This window comes from Salpingoeca rosetta (assembly GCF_000188695.1).
Source record: "Salpingoeca rosetta unplaced genomic scaffold supercont1.32, whole genome shotgun sequence".
NCBI classification, from domain to species: Eukaryota; class Choanoflagellata; order Craspedida; family Salpingoecidae; genus Salpingoeca; species Salpingoeca rosetta.
In genome coordinates this window covers 441,100-461,099 of record NW_004754902.1, presented here as the reverse complement: position 1 = coordinate 461,099, position 20,000 = coordinate 441,100, and the positions used below count along the sequence as shown (strand labels likewise).

The window sequence follows — 20,000 nt, the reverse complement described above, 5'->3', positions numbered from 1 at the left end:
CCTGCCGTTGCCACGCACGATACAACCGTGCCACATGATGTCGGGGTCATCGGGGGAGCCCGTGTTGGGCAGGTCTGGGATCTCAACCTCGCTCACCACCTTCGCGTCCGCATCAATCACCAGCACGGATTTGCTCGTGGCTGGCACACCATACGCGCGTCCATCTGGGCCAACAAACCCGGGTGCCCACCGTGGCCTCTCCCACTGGATGCCGTCCTCGTCCTTGCTTGTGCGAATCAGTGACGTTGACTGCGTGCTCGGATCGATGACGAGCACGGAGTGGAAGTTGCGGGGAAAGCCGATAATCTTGCCGCTCGGCACCATCACGCTTCCCCACCACTTGTCGTTGGCAGGGTGAACCGTCAGGGTTGTGGCGTCGTAGGTCTGCGTTTGCGGGTCGATGATGAGGATGGCATTTGCGTCACGCGGGACGCAGTAGATCTTGCCGTCCCTGCCAAGGGAGCCTCCGCTCCACTTGATGTTGTGCTGGCTCTCGTGGTCGACGTCGATGGTGATGTTGTGCAGCTCGTTGGTGTTCATGTCGATGATGAGGGAGTGGTCCGCCTCGCCGGGCACAGTGACGATGAATCGGTCTGAGACAAGCACGCCTCCGCGGTACTTTGGGCCTGGCTCAAGCCCAGCGATGGTCGTCACGTCAAGCGTGTGAGTCTCAGGGTGGATGATGAGCACGGCAGTGCTTGCAAACGGCACGGCGTACAGGCTTCCGTCCTGGGCTTCAAATGCACCCTGCCACAGGGCCACCCCGCTCTGGCCAGCACGCTGAGCTTCGGCGGCAAGGAAGTCAGATGGCAGAGGAATCTTGGTCAGGTTTTGGGTCACGGGGTCGTACTCAACCACGTGGTCCTCCGTGAAGGGCACGAGGAACACCTTTTTTGTGGCAGAGTGTTCGACAACTGTCACGTACGCCTTACCATCCGCGCTCTCCTCAAGCCGGAATTGGTCCGTGTACACACTGGAGCTTGGATCGTGTGCGGCACACATCATGTCCTTGAGCTTGTTCACCATGAACTGCGTGCGGCGAAGCTCGGCCAGCAGGTCCACGTCGTTCACGGTCAACCCGGTGTGCCTGAGCCCGTCCTCCGTGCGGATCCGCAGGTCGCCATAGCCATCCTCCTGGAACAAAACGTTGCCTTGGGCCCCCACAACACAGCCCAGAAGCAGCAGGGCCACAAGACAAGAAGGCCGAGCAGTACAGGCTGGCGCCATCTTCTGAGATCACAACGGTGCGTGAGAAAATACAAAACAAACGCACAGGAGACGTGGCGCCTTCGATATCATTCAGCAACTTTCGTTAGAAATGGCGTGGGTTAGACGATGTGGGGTGGTGCATACAAAAAAAATATTATTGTGTTGAGGTGTTTGGCGCCACGCGGTTGGTTGACATGACAGTGACGTGAAATGACATGACATGTCATGTTGTATAACACCAGGAGTTGGTGAATCGTTGTAGCGTTTATTGGGGGTTGTCGTTGTATTGGAAATGTGTTGTTGTTGTGTCATGTCACATCACATCACATCACATCAAAACAACAGGCAAGTCAACAGCGTGTAACGGTTGTGGGGAATGCTAATGACATGGCAGTGAACGAAAGCACGAAAGAACGAGGGAAAAGAATGCATGACTGCATGAAGCATGAAGCACAACCACTCAACACAAACACACAGACAGCACACAACACACAACACAAACACGTGCGTGTTGGTGGAAGATAACGCGTCTAGGCGTCTGGCTTGTGTTCGAGGCACGGACTCACACAAACACACAACATGGATGGACGAGGGACGGGGAAGAAAGAGGGGTCGCGGTGTAGGGCAGTGATGGGGCTCGCTTGCGCGTTGTTGCAGCAGTAACAGAGCATCGTGCACGGGGAAGGGGTCACGAGAGGTCGCAATTGGCGCGGAAAGGGTTGGGATAGAACCCCACGCGCTCGTGCGCTATCAATCATTGAGTGGCGCAGGACAAGCGAACACCTACGGGCGGCTCTCAGAGCTTGGCCTTCAAGCCATTGAGGAGCTGTTCACAGGTGGCCTTGGCGTCACCCAGGAGCATGTCGGTGTTGTCCTTGTAGAACACCGGATTGTTCACGCCGGCGTAGCCAGAGGCCATCGACCGCTTCATGAACACAACGTGCTTGGCATTCCACACCTGTGTGTGGGTGAGTGAGGGTGAGGGAGAGTGAGTATATCGGTGAGCACATCAGTGAGGGAGTGAGTGTGAGTGAGTATACAGGCGGGCGCATCAGTGAGTGTATGAGTGGAGGAGCGTGTGCGTGTGAGAGAGTGAGTGAGTGAGTGAGTGAGCGAAGTCCCTCGACACAGGCGGTGGACACGAGTGCACGCCTCCGCCTCACCATTCAACAAGTACCAAGCCTTCAATCAACCCAAGCATTGCCCCCCCCTCTCCATTTCCGTTTCAAGGCTGACCTGGATCACGGGCATGCCGGCGATGGCGCTGTTTGGATCGGTCTCGGCTGCAGAGTTGACGGTGTCGTTGGCGCCAATGACGAGCGCAACATCAACGTCGTCCATCTCCTCATTGATGCCGTCCATCTCAAGCACCTGGTCGTACGGCACACCGGCCTCAGCAAGAATCACATCCAGTTGACCTGGTGTGTGTGTGTGTGTGTGCAGTGTGTGTGTGTGTGTGTGCAGTGTGTGTGTGTGCGTGTGTGGCAGGTTGGAGGTGTTGCAACGAGAGAAAGGCAAGCTCGTGAATGCAAAGCGCAGAAGGTGGTTGGTGACGTGCAAGCAGGCCCTGGGACGAGGTAAAACAGAGTGCAATGGAGCACATCATTCCAGCTCATAGCATGCGAGCACTCCAACAACGATCTGCAACAAGAATGTCGTACCTGGCATGCTGGTGTCACCGTGAAACGTAATTGCGCGGGTCATCAGAATCCATATGCCACATGTCAAGCACAAGTGTGAGCAAATGAAGAAATGACGTCTGTCACATCGGTGCTGAGGGTGTGAAAAGCCATGGCGAGTGGAAAAGCAGGAGCATGCAATGCCAACACATCCATGCAAACAATCGCGCACACAAGCACAAAGGCACAGACATTCACAACAGCGTACACACAGCAACGTGTGCCCGCTCACCGTCCAGCGACTGGGTGCACACCAAACAGGACCTGAGTGTCGAGATGCGCAACATGGGTACAGCGTGAGTGTGCGATCGTTGACGGGCGACTAACGAGCAGTTGCTGTGCACATGCGCAGAATTCAACACACGCAAACGAACAAGACCCATCTCCAACCTTCCCTCTCCCCAACACAAGTGCATACATGCAAGTACACAAGTGCACACGCGCACACACCTCCTTGCCCTGGTCGGTGAGCAGCTTGCTGATCTCTGCCACGAGGTTCTGTGCCTGGGCAACTGCAAGCCCGTACCCGGGGATGATAGCCACCTTCTGGGCATCCAGCAAGTCCTTGACCGTGCTCTCCGCGTCAATCTGCGTGTGCGTCTGGTCGGCTTCTTCCTTAACAGCGCCGGCCTCGGAGCCAAAGCCACCAAGGATGACGTTGACCAGCGAGCGGTTCATGCCATCGCACATGATCTTGGTGAGGAACGCACCAGATGAGCCAATAAGCGCACCAATGATGGCCAGCATGGGCTGGTCGAGAATGAAGCCCTCCGCACACAGCGCCCAGCCGGAGTAGGAGTTGAGCAGGGTGATGACCACAGGCATGTCGGCGCCGCCGATGGACGCGGTCATGTGCAGGCCAAGCAGCCCGCTCAGGCCAGAGCCAGCAAGCAACGCCGTGTTGGCGACGGTGGGGTCTTTGGTCACGCAGAAGGTGCCCAGGCAGCCAACCGTGCCTGCAAGCATGCCTGCGTTGAGAAGATCGCGCCCAGGCAGGCTCAGGGGCTTGGAGTCGAAGAGGGATGACAGGTTCTTGAGCTCGGCAAGCTTGCCGCACGCAATGATGGAGCCCGTGAAGGTGATGCTGCCCATCCATGCGCCGAGGAACAAGGACGTGCTGTGGAAGTTGTCCAAGTCCGCAAACGTGTCCCAGTGGTGGACAAAGTCGCCGTACGCGGTGGCCAAGGCGGCCAGACCAACAAGCGAGTGGAAGCCTGCAACGGCCTGTGGAAGCGACGTGACCTGGATGCGACGGGCAATGCCGTACCCAACACCGCCACCAATCACGGAGGAGGCAGCAAGCGCGGCCACGTTGTGCTGATCAAGCTCGTGCATGCCGCCAACAGCGGCCGTGAGCCCCATGCCCACGCCACCGAGGGCAAGCATGACGGACAGGCGGGAGGTTTCCTGCTTGGACATGGCAGCAATGCCGCCAATGCACGCCAGGCCCGAGGCCAGCGCAAGCGTCGATGTCACGGTGGGCGTCACCATGCCCTGGTATGCGAGCGTGCCATATCCGGCCATGGCAGCGCCAGCCGGTGCCAGGAAGTAGTGCCAGTACTCGGGCGGGTCGTTGGGGCGACGGAACATGTCCAGCATCTTCTTCGTGACCACAAAGCCACCAACAATGTTGACAGAGCTCAATGCGATGGCGGTTGTGGCCAGGGACAGGGGCGCAGGCGTGCCCAACTGAAGCAAGCCACCAACGATTGTCATGCCTAGCGTGCGCGCGCGCGCGCGCGTGTGTGTGTGTGTGTGTGTGTGTGTGTGTGTGTGTGTGTGTGTGTGTGTGTGTGTGTGTGTGTGTGTGTGTGTGTGTGTGTGTGTGTGTGTGTGTGTGTGAGGGAATGTGCGACGCAGGAGCAAGTGGCCCGTCAAAACAATAACAGGGGCAACTCACACATGTGCATGCATGCATGCACGCAAAATCACAAACGTCCCCACTCAGACACATCTATGCACGCACACACACAGACACATCTATGCACGCACACACACACACACACACACACACACACACACTCAGCACCTGAGATGGCGTTGGTGGTGGCCATGAGTGGGCTGTGGAGAGCATGGGTGACGCCGCGCACAGCGTTGGAGCCAACCCACACGGACAGTGCAAAGGTGGAGAGGAGGCCAGCATCTGGGATGAGCGAGCCAAACCCAATGGCAGCACCTGTCCCCACGGTAGCGCCAAACGCCTGCTTCATGGCCGCGGACTTTGGGTCCACTTCCTTGGCTTCCTCCTTCTTCGCGGCAGCGGCAGCGTCAGCCCCACCCTCAGCCTTGGACGCTGGTGGCGGTGGGACGTAAGGGTCGAGCGGTTGGCCCTTGTGCACGACACACATGGACCTGACTGCCTCGTCGTTGTCGATGTCGACCGTCCACTGCTCGTCCTTGTCCATGGAGAGCACAAACTTGGTGACGTTGTTGCCAAATAGGGTGGATGCTGTGCGGGCCATCTGACTGGGCCAGTTGGTGTACCCAAGGCAGGTGACGCCATTGTCCGTGGTGTACACCTCGCCTGGTCGCGTCGTCTCCACGTTTCCGCCCGCCTCGGAAGCAAGGTCGACGGTGACAGACCCGGTGTGCATGGCATCCACCATCTGCTTGGTGATGAGCACAGGCGCCTTCTTGCCTGGAATGAGGGCGGTGGTGATGATGACGTCGAGGCTGGGCATCTCCCTCAGCAGCATGGCTCGCGCGGCCTCAAACCACTCCGCCGACATCTCTTTGGCATAGCCACCAGCGGCATCGCCCTTCTCTTCAAAGGGGACCTTGAGGAACTTGGCGCCCATGGATGCAACCTGCTCGGCAGCCGCCTCGCGCACATCAAACGCGTTCACAATGGCATTCATGCTCTTGGCCTGCTGAATGGCAGCAAGGCCAGCCACGCCCGCACCCACCACCAGTACACGCGCAGGCGGGATCTTGCCTGCAGCGGTCATGCCGCCCGCAAACGGCTGCTCAAGGTGGTGTGCGGCCTCAATCACAGCGCGATAGCCGGCAATGTTGGCCTGGGAGGAGAGAACGTCAAAGGCTTGGCCACGGCTCAACGTGCGAAGCAGCATGTCGAGGGCGAAGGCGGTGCTGCCTTGCTTGGAGAGCTGCTGGATCTTGTCCTTGTTGACCATGGGGAAGAGGAGGGAGACGAGGGCACGGTCCTCGAGCAAGCCAACCTGCTCATCGGTTGGAGGACGAACCTTCAGCACCAGGTCGCTCTTCCACACGTCCGTTGGGCTGACGATGCTGGCGCCCGCCTCCTCGTACACGGCGTCCGCAAAGCCCGCAGCGGCACCTGCCCCGGAGGCCACGCGCACGTTTGCGCCCTTCTTGCTCAGCTGCGGCACGTTGGATGGGGTGATGGCAACACGGCGCTCGCCGGTGTCCGTCTCCTTGGCCACGCCGATGGTCAAGTTCTTGAGACCGCGCTTCTGCGCGGTGAGCGGGCTAGCACGGGAGGCGGCGGTGACGGCGGTGGCGGCGAGGAAGACCGTGGAAGTGGTCGTTGCTGTTATGGCGTTGGTCATGAGGGTGGTGGAAGAAGCACGGGGCGCCAGCTGTGACCACAGCCGTTTCACCGCACCACCACCACCACCACGCAGCAGCGCGCTGGTGGCCATGGTTTTGCCTGGGATGGGTTGTGTGTGAGTGTGTGTCAGTGAGCGTGTGTCAGTGAGCGTGTGTGTGTTCATGGAGAGGCACTGAGGGTTTGACACTCCAGAAGCATGCATGCACGAAAAGTATGCGTGCGTGCGTGTGTGCGTGTGTGTGTTGACGTGTTGTCGATCGAAATGAATGTGGATGAGGGGTGTTGTCATGTCACAACATCATGCACACAAGATATGACGACAAATTGAGCCAGGCCGCAGTGCAGTGGTTCGATCTCCCGAACGCAAGCAGTGCGAGGTTTGGCTTTGAAGACCCTAACTTACTGCAAAGTAGAAGAAGAAGAAGAAGACCAAGCCAGTGGATCCGCAGAGGGATGGCAAGCAGCAGAGGGGAGAGGGGGAAAACAAAACAAGCAAGCAAGCGAGCAAGCAAGCAAAGCAAAAGCCACAGCAAAGGAAGAGGAAAGTGGCTTGGTGTGCTGGTCGCACAACAGACACCCAAGCAAGCCAGCAAGCCGCGAACAATTCGCACTGTTGGCGAGTTGGCGGTTGTCCTCCCAACGGAAAAAACCCAAACAAAAGACGGCGCGATTTAAAACAGCATCGAATCATTCGCTCTTTTTTTTTATTGTGTGATGTGATGTGATGTGATGTGACATGACACAGCAAACAGGTGAGGTGTGGTGACAGGTGCACCCACACCACACACACGCACACACACACACGCACAAACGCACGCACAAACGCACACATACACACACACACACTTACACACGCACGCACACGCGCACAACACACAACACACACACACTTACACACACGCACACGCGCACACTAGCCAACCCTCTCCATCTCTGCCAACACAGCCCGCACGTTGGTGGCCGCGTCTCCTTTGAGCTGCTGCCCGACAATCGCTTTCAGTGCCGCAGACGGCGTTTCCTCGTCCGCTTGTCCCGCCTCTGATCGAGCCGCCGTGTCTAAGCGCTCCACCAGGGTGTCTGCCTTCTTCAGCTCAAGGCACAGGACAGCCACTGCGTAGCGGAGCGACGAGTGCGCACTCTTCAAGTCGCTCCTGACGCAAGATAATTGAAACGTCAGCAACAAGCATGAGACTTGATGGGATCTGCAAACCACAATGGATTGCACGACTGGTGCATGCAAATGCTGACGATGCACAGTGGATACATTGGGTATACAAACACACACAAACACACACATACATACATGCATACATGCATACATACAAACAAACAAACATACATACATACATACATGCATACATGCATACATTCATGCAAACACACATTACATACATACATACATACATTACATGCATACATACATACATTACATGCATGCATGCATACATACATGCATACATTCATGCATGCAAACACAACAACAACAACCCACTTTGCGACTGCTGACAGGAACGGAATGAGCAGGCGCGCTGTGCAAGGAGGGGACGTGGTGTTGTCGAGATGCTTGACTGCAGCTGTCACCGCCTCAACAGCAGCGACACAAACCTGGGAAACAATCGCATTGAGCCGACAAGGAAGGGAGAAGAGGAGAAGGAGCGCGTTATGTGAGGGCAAGGGGCAAGGGATGCTTCAGAATGGACACTTGACAACAAGCAACGCGCACACTTTGTCGCGCCGTGTGTTGTTGACGTGATCGCTTCGAGCAGGCAAGATGCTCACATATGCACGCCGCACATGAACACACAGACACGTGCATGAAAGCACAAAGACAGAAATGCTAGCGAATTAGTTCACGTGCTCAAATGTGCACGTGGGCGCAGAGAAGAATGTTTGCGCACCTTCAAGGTACCCCGCTGGAAGGCTTGCTTCAAGAAGGGGCCCAAGCGTTCAGTTGCAGCCTGCAGTTGGCGCAGTCACGTGTCAGTACAAGTTATGAGTGGGCCGAAAAGCCTATGCCGCCGTACACACCCGCACCCACACGTACAAACCAAACGAGCACAACACACACAGACACAGACACAGACACAGACACAGACACACACACACACACCACCGCACCTCGGCCGGGTGGCCTGACTGCCAGAGTTTGGCGGCGACGGCGAGTGCAGCCACACGATGTGCCTCCTTCGCCCGCGCCTTGGCAGACATGGCGTCGCGGGCCTTGTGTTGCCGCCGCTCTGTTCGCGAGGAGAGCGCACCACCCTCAAGCACAGCGCCAGTGCCAGCACCCGTCTCATCGGAGTCACTGTTGTCATCGTCGTCATCGTCGTCGCCATTGCCGTTGTTGGTGCCGCTGGGTGTCCTAAGCGAGTGCCAACCAGCGTGCTTCACATGAGTGGACAACTGCAGCAGTTGTGCTTACAATACATCTGACATAATCGCACACGTGTACCTTAGATTTGCAGTCGTCATTGTTGATGACACACAACACACAACACACACACACATGCACACACACACACACACACAGCACCCAGCTCCACCATGTCTGGACATGTACGCGAGTGTTCGCATCGACACTACCGGCACATGCTCCCAACCTTTCAGGGTCGAACGCCCTGAGTTGCTTGCACAGCACCTCAACAACAGCAGCAACCTGCTCCCTCGTTTGCAGCTGTGTCGCAATGTCGCCGAGTGCTGGCATGACCTTCAGCCTGTACTCCTTGTCGCGTTTCCCCGTCTCCTTCAGAACAGCGTGCACACCCTTGAACATTTGCAACCAAAAAAAAAAAAAAAAAAGACCACGTGAATGGTTGACGGAGAGCATGAATGGCCTGTGTGTGTGTGTGTGTATGTGTGTGTGTATGTGTGTGTGTGTGTGTGTGTGTGTGTGTGTGTGTGTGTGTGTGTGTGTGTGTGTGTGTGTGTGTGTACTAAGGGTATCAAGGGTGGGAGGAGGCGTCGATTGTGAACCAATGCGAACAAAATAAATAAATGATTGAATGAATGCTTCCCAGTGTCACGCACTTGTATACCTTGTCGAGCAACGACATGTATCCTTGGTCTTCCTCGTTTTCCTGTTTCGCCATCTGCAGCAAGTCCACGAGCGCTTGCACCGCCTTCTCCTTCCCGTCCTGCAATGAGTGGCCATGGGGGCGGGGGGGGGAGGGAGGTGGAGGTGAAGATGATGGAAGGTTAAGATTCGTTTGGAACGAGCGTGTCAAGGGGATAACGAACGATGCGCTCACGTTGATGCCACTGTGGCAGGGGCTTAGACAAGCAGACAAAAATCCAGGGAAAGAGGAACAGAAGCAACGCCGGAGACATCCAGCAAAGTACACACACACACACACACACACACACACACGCACACACACATACACACGCACACACACACACACACATATACATGTACACAGAGCCACGCTACCAACAGCACGCACCCAAGTTCTGCCCGCGAGCGACTCGAGCACGGTTGAGGTGAGCACGTGGATCTCTGGCACATCTCCCGGTCGGCACGACGACAACGCCGCACTCAGAGCCGAGGACGACTGGTGGTGGTGGCGATTGCCGATGGCGATGACAATTATGAGGTGGCCATGGAAGACAACAATCGTGTGTGACAATCGTGTGAGCATGGACAAGGGCGCCTGTGTGGAACATACTTGTACGAGCATCCGCGCATCGCATACATGCGACGTGTGGCAAGACATGTACACGCATGTTGGTTCACAGTTGAGCGAAGGGGTGATGTATTAAGCAGGTTGCATGATTGCATGACGCGTTTACCTGTCGCTTGAGCTCCCACGATCTGTCTGTGAGGCGCGGCTGGAGGATGGCGAGAATTTCCTGTTGACAGCGCACAGTGCACACAGTGCATGGTAGCAAGGGGTGAGGTCAGGGAAACGTGCAAGAATGGTGAGCGAAACATCTCAAATGGCAATGGCCTGGGTGTCTGGCGCGCGAGCAAGTGAGCAAGTGAGCAAGTGAGCAAGTGAGCAAGTGAGGAAGGAAGGGAACAAACACAGGGGTTCACAACGACCTTCATGTGCATGCGGATGGCTGCTTCGTCTGTGCCCTGGGTGGTTTCGCTCCACACATCGCTCCACACGTCGCGAACCACCTTCGACTCATCGTGACGGCCGTAGAAGGCAAGAGGAAGGCTGTAGAAATGTGCAAAGGAAAATGACCGAGTAGCAGGTAAGTAGAAGACTTTGGCAGTGGGTGTTTTGAAACAGCGCCAAGAGGGCACACCAAGAGAGCAGCACATCAGCATCCACGCGCACATCTCACAAAACGCATGAGGCATGCGACCTCCGCACACAGACACAGACACACGTGCACGCATGCACAAAGACAATAACACAAGGTGCAGCCATATCATCATCATCATCATCATCATCATCATCATCATCATCATCATCATCATCATCATCATCATCATCATCATCACATTACACTGTTGCGGCATGGGCGTGGATGACGTCGTGTGCTCTGCGGCCGACGGCGCGACACACAATACAGCTCGCCTCCATCTGCTCAGCGCTGTCGTGCTCTGTCCGCCGAGATGGTTCAGTGAGTGAGTGAGTGAGTGAGTTAGTGAATGTGTGTGAGTGAGTGAATGTGTGAGTGAGTGAGTGAGTGAGTGAGTGAGTGAGTGAGTGAGTGAGTGAGTGAGTGTGTGTGTGTGTGAGTGAGTGAGTGAGTGCGAGCACACAAGTGGTCTTCATCCTCTGACACAAAGTATGGAGAGTGCGGTTGAATAAGCATGCAAACCCAAACAACACAATAACGATCGCCATACACACACACACACATACACACACACACACACACACACACACACACACACACACACACACACACACAAAGCGCACCTAGGTACATCTTCTTTGCCTTCTTGAGGAGGCTGCCCACGTCCTCCACGCTTGCCACGCGACACACTTCCCCAGCAGCACCGGCAAGGTCGCGGCGCACGGGCGCAGACTTGCAGTTGGCGGTGGCAGTGAGCAGGGAGCGCAATATCTTGCGAGCATACGGCTGCAGCGACGAGCGGCATGTGCGCACCAGGTCTGGGTGGCGGCGGTGGTGGCCGCGGTGAGATGGGGGAAAGGAGGACGAAGGAAGGCGAAGATGTGAGAGATGAATGGGAGTGATACAGGCAGACAGATAGACAGAGTTACAGGGACACACACACACACACACACACCCACACACACACACACACACACCCACACACACACACACACACACACACACACACAGACAGAAACAGACACACACACACACACACACACATGTACAGCCACAGACACGGCTGCAAACACAGACGCACACGGCCTCACGCACGCAAGCCTCCCCACCTGAGATGAAGCGAGCGCAGCCTGCCTTCGTGCTTGCACCGATGCCCTGCTTGGTCATTTTCAAAATTCGCGGCACAAGCTCAGGCAGCGTCAACTCGTCCACCTGTTGCCGTGAAATGTTGCAATGGGAAGGTTGGGATGCAGTGTGAGGGCAGTGCGTTCGCATGAAGATGAGGAAGAGCAACAGATGTACGTTGCACCATGTACGTTGCATCATGGAGGTTGGTCACACGAACACACAGACACACAGACACACAGACACACAGACACACACACACACACAAACAGACAGACAGACAGACAGACAGACACACACACATACACGCACACACACGCACACATACCTGTCGTGCGCACTCATCCAGGCATTGCGCAATTGGCGATGACTTTGATGCAGACACGCGCAGGTCATCCAACCGCTCCTCCATCCCTTTTCGCGAGCTCAGGCGTTGGCCTGACGACCGGGATGATGGTGGTGGCGGTGGCGGTAGTTGTGGAAACAAACATATCGCGTGTGAGCACGCGAGCCACATTCCAACTTTCATCACGACAGCAGCAGCATTGATATCAACTGCAAACACGCGATGAGCAGAACAACAACAAATTCAATTTGCCCACCGCTTCCATGTACAACAACCCCTCATCCCTCTCTCCCTCTCTCACCAATGTAATCAAGGGAGGGTGACTCCATGCCAGAGAGGGCCTCCAGCAAGGTGATGACGAGGGTTGGCAGGTGTGGTTTCAGCGCTGTTCCCGCCTCGTGTGCAATGTCGACAATCACAGACAGACTTAGCGCTTTCACATCCTGTGGGAGTGGTGAGCGACGGGAGCGCGCATGTGTGTGTATGTGTGCGAGTTGCGGGAGTGTTGTGAGTTGCGTCAGTGTGCGTGTTCCGTGCGTGCGTGAAAATCAGCACGTGCACAAACAGGACCATGAGAATGCAAGGACAGCCACAGCCACAGAGGGCGGACGACCAAACAAGAAAGGCGCAGCGGCACGCAAGGCATAAGGGACAACGCACCTGAACAGAAGACATGAGTCCAGTCTCTGTGAGAAACGGCAGCAGCGATGCAATCACGGCCGGGCCCGAATCCGCTGATGATGATGGTGGTGGTGACGATGGCGGTGGTGGTGGTGAAGATGATGGTGATGGTGGTGGCGGCGGTGGTGGCGGCGGTGGTGGTGAGCAATGGAGATCGTAGGCCAACAAAGGGCACGTCAATCATGTCTACAAGTGACACAGACACATGTACGCACAGATATACAGACACACACATCCACACATCCACACCCAGACACCCAGACACACATCAACACACACACACACACACACACACACACACACACACACATATATATATATATATATATACACATATGCATGCATGATCGTCATTTACGTTTCTTGCACAGTGTGACGGAGAGCTTTGCGAGGCGCTTGCACAGGTCGCTACCGGCCTTGCGCACGGATTCCTGGCATGATACAGACATATCATAAGGAAGGGAAGGGGGAGGGGAGGGAGGACACATGAGCACGAATAGACAACAGCAGCGCAGAAGAAACTCACGCCAGACACAAGAGACGCCCAAATACCAGCCGTACGCACACACAACACACAAGGCACACGCAGCATGTCTGGTTCACCTTCACATCATCGATGACACGGAATGCGAGCTGCCACGTCTCAATGAAGATGGGCTTCACTTCCTGCCAAACGCGGCCACGCAACACGTCCGCTGCACATGATGATGATGATGATGATGATGATGATGATGATGATGATGATGATGATGATGATGATGATGATGATGTTGTTGTTGTTGTTGTTGTTGTTGGTGCAGAGGGTGAGGGATACGCGTTCAGCAAGTCAGCAACCGCAAACGCGAAGCAGCAAAGCATCACAGGCGTGCGTGTGTGTCTCCATCGTAACATAACACTATCATCATGCGTACCAAGTGCAAGGGCACACGACTCCCTAACGCGCCATTGGCGGGCGGTGATGTGCGCATTCAGCTCCTATCGTCACAGTGTTGAAGAGTGTGGCAATGTGGTGTGAGGAGGGAAACATGCATTCATGAAATAGCAAGTGACAGGAGTGGTGGTGAGGTGTTGACGTGAAAGCGGTCAAAGACACAAACAAACACCTTGACGATGGGGATGAAGTGTTGGTCCACAGTCTTGACCGGGTCCGTGACGAGCGTCGACCAGATGTTCGTCATTGCCGATCGCGTCGACGCATTGGGGTCAAACTTGTACCTGCAGCGCGCACACGTGCACACGGGCGAACACGCACAGTCAGGGCAGTGGAGGGTGTTGTTGGTGCTGTTGACGAGACGATATACCAAAACCAAGAAATACCCATAACCTCACAAGCATATCATGTGGAGCAAGTTACATAGCGGACACACACACACACACACACAGACACACAGACACACACACACAGACACACACGTTCACACACACACACACAGACACAGACACAGACACACACACACACACGTTCACACAGACACTAATCAAGTACCCCTGTCCTCCCCCCCCTGGTTCACCTGTAGAGCTTCGGAAGGACAGCGTCAAGTTTGTCGTCGATGGTGATGCCCGTGTGTTTGGCGATGCGCCCAAACCCATACGCAGCGCCGCGCCGACTGTTCCAAAGGACGTTGTGGTTCGCCAGGCTCATGAACCTTGCCATACACCATTGGAGGGAAGGGTGAGATATCGAAGGAGACAGTGGTCCATGTATGTGCACAAAAGCGTGTGTGTCTGTCTTGTCAGGAGCGTCCGTGTGAAACTGCACAGATAACACATTCACACTCGCATGAACAAACGCACACAGACACAGACACAGACACAGACACCCACCCACCCACCTGTAGATGAGGTCTGGCTGGTTGAGATCAGAGGCGAGCGACGAGATGTCCTTGTACGTCGTCAGCGACGCCCCTTCGCGCGTGCGTCCAAGCTCGCCCTCTCCAAACACGGTGTCCTCGGAGCCGGCAGCATACTTGTGTGCCTGCACGCAATAACAGCAACAACAGCAGCAGGACATATGAGTGTGCGAGTGTGTGTGTGTGTGTGCGTGTGTGCGAGTGTGTGTGTGTGAGTGTGTGAGTTGACGCACGCACGCTGTTTCAACTGCAAAGTGCAACAACAGCACAGCCAGTACACAAGCAACTCACCGCGGACTTATGGCCCTGTGACAGTGCGGACGTGAGGGCCTGCACAAGCTTTGCCTTTGTCTCCTCTGTGCCCAAATCGTAACACATCTCCAATCCGTGCGACGCAACCTCCTGCCAAACGTTCCCAGCGCATGCATGTGCGCGTGTGAGTGAGTGAGTGAGTGAGTGAGTGAGTGAGTGAGTGAGTGAGTGAGTGAGTGAGTGAGTGAGTGAGTGAGTGAGTGAGTGAGTGAGTGAGTGAGTGAGTGAGTGAGTGAGTGAATGAGTGAGTGAGTGAGTGAGTGAGTGAGTGAATGAGTGAGCGAGTGCACATGAAAAAGTATGTAGAGTTGTGCCACTAACGCGACAACAAGCAGGATGCAACGGCAGTGGTGTGCTGGTGGTCACCTGCACAATGGCGTCGCCCTCGGAGAGAAGGTCGAAGAAACAGCGCTGGAGGCGTGGCAGCCGCTCTTGGATCGCTGGTGAGGATAACAATGATGATGGTGATGATGGTGTTGGCAACGAAATGTCATGGCGTCATGATGGTGGCGATGAGGATGAGTGTCTGCAAGAAAATGAGGTGATCCATAACACACTCACACACATCCACACACTCACATCCACACAGACATCCGCCCACACAAACACACACACATGTGCACCTGATGTGTGGGAGCAATTCTTGCAGAGGCCGACGAGCCAGACGCCCGCAGCGTGACGCGTCGCCGCACTCCTGTCCGTCGATCTGGGGATGACGCGTTGAACCGGAGCAGCGGGCATCGTCATGAAACGTGAATGGGCAGCGCAAACACACACACACACACACACACAGAGAAAAAAAAAGAGAGAGACACACACATACACACAGAAACAAGCAAGACACACACACACACACACACAAACAAGCAAGAGACAAGCGTACTCATTCACCCACACAAATGCACGAGGCATATAATGCGTGTACACAATGTCTCACTTGTGATCGAGGATAGTGTCAACGCCTCGTCCAAGCCGAGCCATGAGCTCGTCCTCACTCGGCTCTCGCACCGTAACAACTTGACCATCACCATCACCATCACCTTCACTGTTACTATCACCTCTCTGTTCGCCACCATCGGCGCGTTCATCTGCCGCGCTGTCGTGCCCGTGACCCTCTGTGGCCCCTTCAAACATGAGTGGTGTCACAATCTCCTCCCTGAAGTAGTTGTGGGAGCGGATGGACAGTCCACCTGCCAGCGCCGTCGAAATTGCATCGCCCGCAGACAGATTCATCTCTGCATGCAGGGTCACAGTGATGCGCATGTGTGAGTGGCATGGGTGTGCGTTGTTTCCCAGTGCAGGTGGGGGCAATGCGAAAGTATGGCAGGTGAGTGAGCTCTAACACAGCAACGAGTGAGTTCAGGAGGGGCAAAGCCTCACACACATACACCACACACACACACATACGCACGCACGCACGCACACACACACACCAAAGACGCGATAGTGGGCTGTTTCGTAGATTGCATCCAGTGCTGTCGTGTACAAGTCTGCCTTGTCCTCAGCGCCTTCCTTGCCCTCACCACTCCTTTCGTCAACTGCTTGTGCAAGCGATAGGGTGGATGTGAACGTGTGAGCAACGAACGGCACTCGGGCAGTTTGGTGGCACGGCTTCAACACAGCCAGAATAGAACCATGTGGTCAACGCACATCGCCGTGGACACGTCAGACGTCATGAACACAGCCAACACCAGCGAGCAGCAGCACACACACGAACACCAACAACAGTGGAGCACAGAACTACGTACAGCAGGCGAAGGACTGAGCGAGGTGGCCGATGGCGATGACGGCTGCCTCCGCCATTGCGCCCCCACCGCGCTTCTCCTGAAAATTCATAAGTGCATGCAAGCAAGGGGAGTCAGGTGAAACAAGAAGTGGATGCACGTTTTGAGGAGATGACAAGGGCGCAAGACACACAGGTGCAAAGATACACACGCACACACACACACACACACACACGCACACACACGCACACACACATACTCAGACACACGTACACATCAGCGCAAAAGCACACCTTCTTCACAGTCTTGTCTGGACGACAAAAGCGCTGAAGTGTCGAGAGCAGCTCAGAAAAGTCACACACTGAAAAGTTATAGCGTGCAATGTGAGAAAACGTCGGAAGTCGTGCAGAGTGCGTGGTTGTGGGAGGTACACGCACGTCAAGCACACGCACACACACATGCACACACACACACACATGCACACACACACCTGTGGGCGGGAGGATGTGTGCGAGCGCAACATCGGAGATGGCGTGGCAGGCGGCAAGGCGCATCTCCTGCCGTGCGAGCGCGAGCAAATGCTTGCAGGCAGACATAAATGCCTTGATCAGGCGGCCGTCAGCCAGTTGTTGCGTGGGCAGCGCGGCCAACGCGTGCGCGGCGACATAGGCGCTTCCAAATGCATGTGCAGCCCCGCCAACGTCGTCACTGAAGAGATAACGCGGAGTTACGAAGCAGAACGAAGGTGAGAGGGTGTGCATGTTGGTGAGTGCATGCGAGTGAGTGAGTGAGTGAGTGAGTGAGTGAGTGAGTGAGTGGGTGGGTGGGTGAGTGAGTGTGCATATGTGTGCGTGAGCAGGGAAGCAAGGTACTCGTGATTGCTCACCCGGCAGCAGTCATTGCCTGCAGGCAACGCGAGAGGGTCGGCTCTCGGTGGTTTTCCACAAACACCGCACAGATGGCGAGTAGCCTGCGCGAATGGATACAGCCACCACGGTGTTGAGCGAGGACACGTGGAATCATCATCAGCACGCACGTGGATGGGGCAGTATCGATGGTTGTGTGGACAAACAATCAACAGATCAAGCAAGCAGAAGAAGCAAGGAAACAAACACAACGGCAAGCAGTTAAAGCCAACGAAGCGAGCAGACAAAAATGACACACACACACACACACACACACACACACGCACGCACGCACACACACACACACACACACACACACACACACACACACACACACACACACACACACACACACACACACGCATGCGCCATACTTTGCGGATGATGTGCTGATGGCGCGCTGCGGCGCTGAGAGGTTCGTGAAGAGACGAGAGAGGATGGGCACGATGCTTGCACACACCACGTCCGGTAGCACGCTCGCCATCTCGAGCAGACAGTGCAGTGCCGTGGCATGCAGGTCATCGAGCGACGTGGATTGCAGCGCCAGCATTGCCATGAAGAAGAGCTGTGCTGCCGGGTGATCGTCGTGCTGAGTCAGCAGATTCTCGGGTGCACGTGCCAGCGGAGGGGCAGCAGACAGCACAGCGGATGTTGTAGACGCCTCAGATGCCTCTGTCGTCCTCGTTGGTGCTGCGTCCGTGGTCGCCTTGTCTTGAGCACCACCGCCGCGACCACCGCGACCACCGCGACCACCGCGACCATCACCACCATCACCACCATCACCACTGCCTTCGTGTGAGGAGAGGAGGGCGTGTCGCAGTCGCAGAAGCCGGTCCTTTGTGGACCCGTACTTGGCAATGTACTCTTCCTCGTCACGCGTGGCGGTCGCGTGTGCATGCAGGCAACGGAAGGCAAAGAGAAGGCCATTCTGGATGACGCCCTGCTTGTACGGAAGCTCGTGTGACACGAGCCCAGGCGTGCCGTCCGCACGTCGCTTGCGTATCGCGCCAAGAAACTTGCTTGCAAGCATGGACGCCACTTCAGCAAAGTCGGGAACAACAAGCTCGCCATCGCCTTCTTCTTCCTGCTGCTCTGCGGGTAACGGCGAGGGTGAGAGAGGAGACGGTGTGCTCTCAGTTGCAGCAGTGGTGGTTGCTGGAGCTGCCTCACTCGCTTGGGCGTTCTCGCCACCTGCTGTCGTCTCCTTTGTCTGCTCAGTTGCCGCTCCCTTCGGCTCGGCACCATCCCGCTGCGTGCTTTCCTCCTTTGTCCTGGCTTTGCTCACCGCTGCCCGGCGTTTTGGTTTGCCTGCAAGCATGAGCGCTGCCTGTGCCTCTGCGCGAATGTCCTGCTGCTGGTCTGCGGAGGCGAGGATGAGGACGAACCGGGACGAGACATGGTCGGGCGGAAACACATCGACTGCATAGCGCACAGCCATTGTGCGCACCGCCGACTGCGTGTGCACGACGTGCTCAAGCAGCAGGTTGACGAGGCGGCGTGCGTTGTCCCCGCTCACGCCTGGCGTGTGTGCGTATGTGTGCGTATGTGTGTGTGTGTGTGTGTGAGTGTGTGAGTGTGTGTGTATGTGAAAAAGTTGCGTGCCTCACCTTCTTTGGTTGACTCGGATAAATTCAACATGCACACATCGGGCTCTCTCACTCTCACTCTCACACACACACACACACACACACACACACACACACAACTCACCGATGTAGCACTCCTTCATAAGGGCGAGCGCTTCCTGAAGATGCCTGCAGGCGCCACAACATTCGGGGAGTGTTGCGTGAGTGCACAATGAGGTGCACCAAAACAAGATGCAACACGCACCTTCAACACACACACGCACACACACACACACAAACCGCATATACACGGTCGCATGAAACTAGGCACGAGTGTACAACTCCCTCATCATTCACGCTCAACTAGTTCAAGCATGTGGACAAGCACTCACAAGACAAGGTTGCCAGCGGCGCCTGCGCAGCGCTGGAAGAGCTTGCGCAAGAGCGCAACATCGTCACGCACACGCACGCGCATTGCATCAGACTTGCGGGCCAGCAGGCCAAGGTTGTGGTAGGCGTGGCCATAAACTTCAAGCGTGTTGCTGTACACGTGTGCATTTGTGTGAGCGAGGGATGCGAAGGTTTTACGGGCAAATTATGGAGTGTGATTGTGATGTGTATGTGTGTGTGTGTGTCGTGGGCGAGAGTGAGCGAGCGATGTAAAACGACACAGAGGCGTACAGCAACGTATATGCACAGACAAACAGACAGAGACAGGCAGAGAGAGAGAGAGAGACAGAGAGAGAGACAGAGAGACAGAGAGAGACAGAGAGAGAGACAGAGAGAGAGACAGAGAGACAGAGAGAGACAGAGAGACG

General features: G+C 55.8%; 3 protein-coding genes across 3 annotated transcripts in view; all 3 read right to left on the bottom strand.

Annotated features, from left to right (window-relative positions):
- PTSG_12988 (uncharacterized protein) overlaps nucleotides 1-1,249 on the bottom strand; it is a 2,044-nt gene extending 795 nt beyond the window's left edge. Inside the window, exon 1 of the mRNA XM_004988920.1 lies at nucleotides 1-1,249. This exon is cut by the window's left edge and continues 795 nt beyond it. Within this exon, the coding sequence (XP_004988977.1) occupies nucleotides 1-1,227 (1,227 nt within the window). The 5' untranslated portion in view covers nucleotides 1,228-1,249.
- Nucleotides 1,250-1,400: 151 nt separating this feature from the next.
- PTSG_10065 (NAD(P) transhydrogenase) lies at nucleotides 1,401-6,718 on the bottom strand. The gene is made up of 6 exons (XM_004988919.1): nucleotides 4,918-6,718; nucleotides 3,339-4,606; nucleotides 3,121-3,152; nucleotides 2,871-2,878; nucleotides 2,446-2,627; nucleotides 1,401-2,167 (listed from the first exon to the last, which is right to left on the bottom strand). Exons 1-6 carry the CDS (start codon nucleotides 6,707-6,709, stop codon nucleotides 2,006-2,008), a joined length of 3,444 nt encoding a protein of 1,147 aa, XP_004988976.1. The 5' UTR covers nucleotides 6,710-6,718; the 3' UTR covers nucleotides 1,401-2,005.
- A 399-nt stretch (nucleotides 6,719-7,117) lies between these two features.
- Nucleotides 7,118-20,000, bottom strand: part of PTSG_12987 (uncharacterized protein) — a 15,811-nt gene continuing 2,928 nt past the window's right edge. Inside the window, exons 8-40 of the mRNA XM_004988918.1 lie at nucleotides 19,575-19,724; nucleotides 19,328-19,371; nucleotides 17,992-19,135; nucleotides 17,599-17,682; nucleotides 17,203-17,420; nucleotides 17,006-17,073; nucleotides 16,737-16,812; nucleotides 16,422-16,526; nucleotides 15,926-16,223; nucleotides 15,612-15,694; nucleotides 15,355-15,428; nucleotides 14,968-15,078; nucleotides 14,659-14,801; nucleotides 14,338-14,472; nucleotides 13,930-14,041; nucleotides 13,738-13,801; nucleotides 13,430-13,521; nucleotides 13,185-13,257; nucleotides 12,806-12,879; nucleotides 12,447-12,588; nucleotides 12,128-12,237; nucleotides 11,784-11,886; nucleotides 11,298-11,492; nucleotides 10,879-10,975; nucleotides 10,463-10,583; nucleotides 10,210-10,269; nucleotides 9,864-9,971; nucleotides 9,456-9,554; nucleotides 9,021-9,184; nucleotides 8,539-8,782; nucleotides 8,319-8,378; nucleotides 7,913-8,025; nucleotides 7,118-7,571 (exon numbers count right to left, since the gene is read on the bottom strand). Coding sequence (XP_004988975.1) covers nucleotides 7,334-7,571; nucleotides 7,913-8,025; nucleotides 8,319-8,378; nucleotides 8,539-8,782; nucleotides 9,021-9,184; nucleotides 9,456-9,554; nucleotides 9,864-9,971; nucleotides 10,210-10,269; nucleotides 10,463-10,583; nucleotides 10,879-10,975; nucleotides 11,298-11,492; nucleotides 11,784-11,886; nucleotides 12,128-12,237; nucleotides 12,447-12,588; nucleotides 12,806-12,879; nucleotides 13,185-13,257; nucleotides 13,430-13,521; nucleotides 13,738-13,801; nucleotides 13,930-14,041; nucleotides 14,338-14,472; nucleotides 14,659-14,801; nucleotides 14,968-15,078; nucleotides 15,355-15,428; nucleotides 15,612-15,694; nucleotides 15,926-16,223; nucleotides 16,422-16,526; nucleotides 16,737-16,812; nucleotides 17,006-17,073; nucleotides 17,203-17,420; nucleotides 17,599-17,682; nucleotides 17,992-19,135; nucleotides 19,328-19,371; nucleotides 19,575-19,724 — 5,002 coding nt within the window. The 3' untranslated portion in view covers nucleotides 7,118-7,333. The remainder of the gene's footprint in view (nucleotides 7,572-7,912; nucleotides 8,026-8,318; nucleotides 8,379-8,538; nucleotides 8,783-9,020; nucleotides 9,185-9,455; nucleotides 9,555-9,863; nucleotides 9,972-10,209; nucleotides 10,270-10,462; nucleotides 10,584-10,878; nucleotides 10,976-11,297; nucleotides 11,493-11,783; nucleotides 11,887-12,127; nucleotides 12,238-12,446; nucleotides 12,589-12,805; nucleotides 12,880-13,184; nucleotides 13,258-13,429; nucleotides 13,522-13,737; nucleotides 13,802-13,929; nucleotides 14,042-14,337; nucleotides 14,473-14,658; nucleotides 14,802-14,967; nucleotides 15,079-15,354; nucleotides 15,429-15,611; nucleotides 15,695-15,925; nucleotides 16,224-16,421; nucleotides 16,527-16,736; nucleotides 16,813-17,005; nucleotides 17,074-17,202; nucleotides 17,421-17,598; nucleotides 17,683-17,991; nucleotides 19,136-19,327; nucleotides 19,372-19,574; nucleotides 19,725-20,000) is intronic.

What these genes read in the sequence shown, in the direction of transcription:
- PTSG_10065 (XM_004988919.1), bottom strand. Translation starts at nt 6,709, where the DNA reads ATGACAACACCCCTCATCCACATTCATTTCGATCGACAACACGTCAAC. An exon ending in TCACCGACCAGGGCAAGGAG is followed by an intron (nt 3,153 to 3,338) that starts GTGTGTGCGCGT and finishes CTCGACACTCAG; the next exon opens with GTCCTGTTTGGTGTGCACCC. An exon ending in CCGGCATGCCCGTGATCCAG is followed by an intron (nt 2,168 to 2,445) that starts GTCAGCCTTGAA and finishes ACCCACACACAG; the next exon opens with GTGTGGAATGCCAAGCACGT.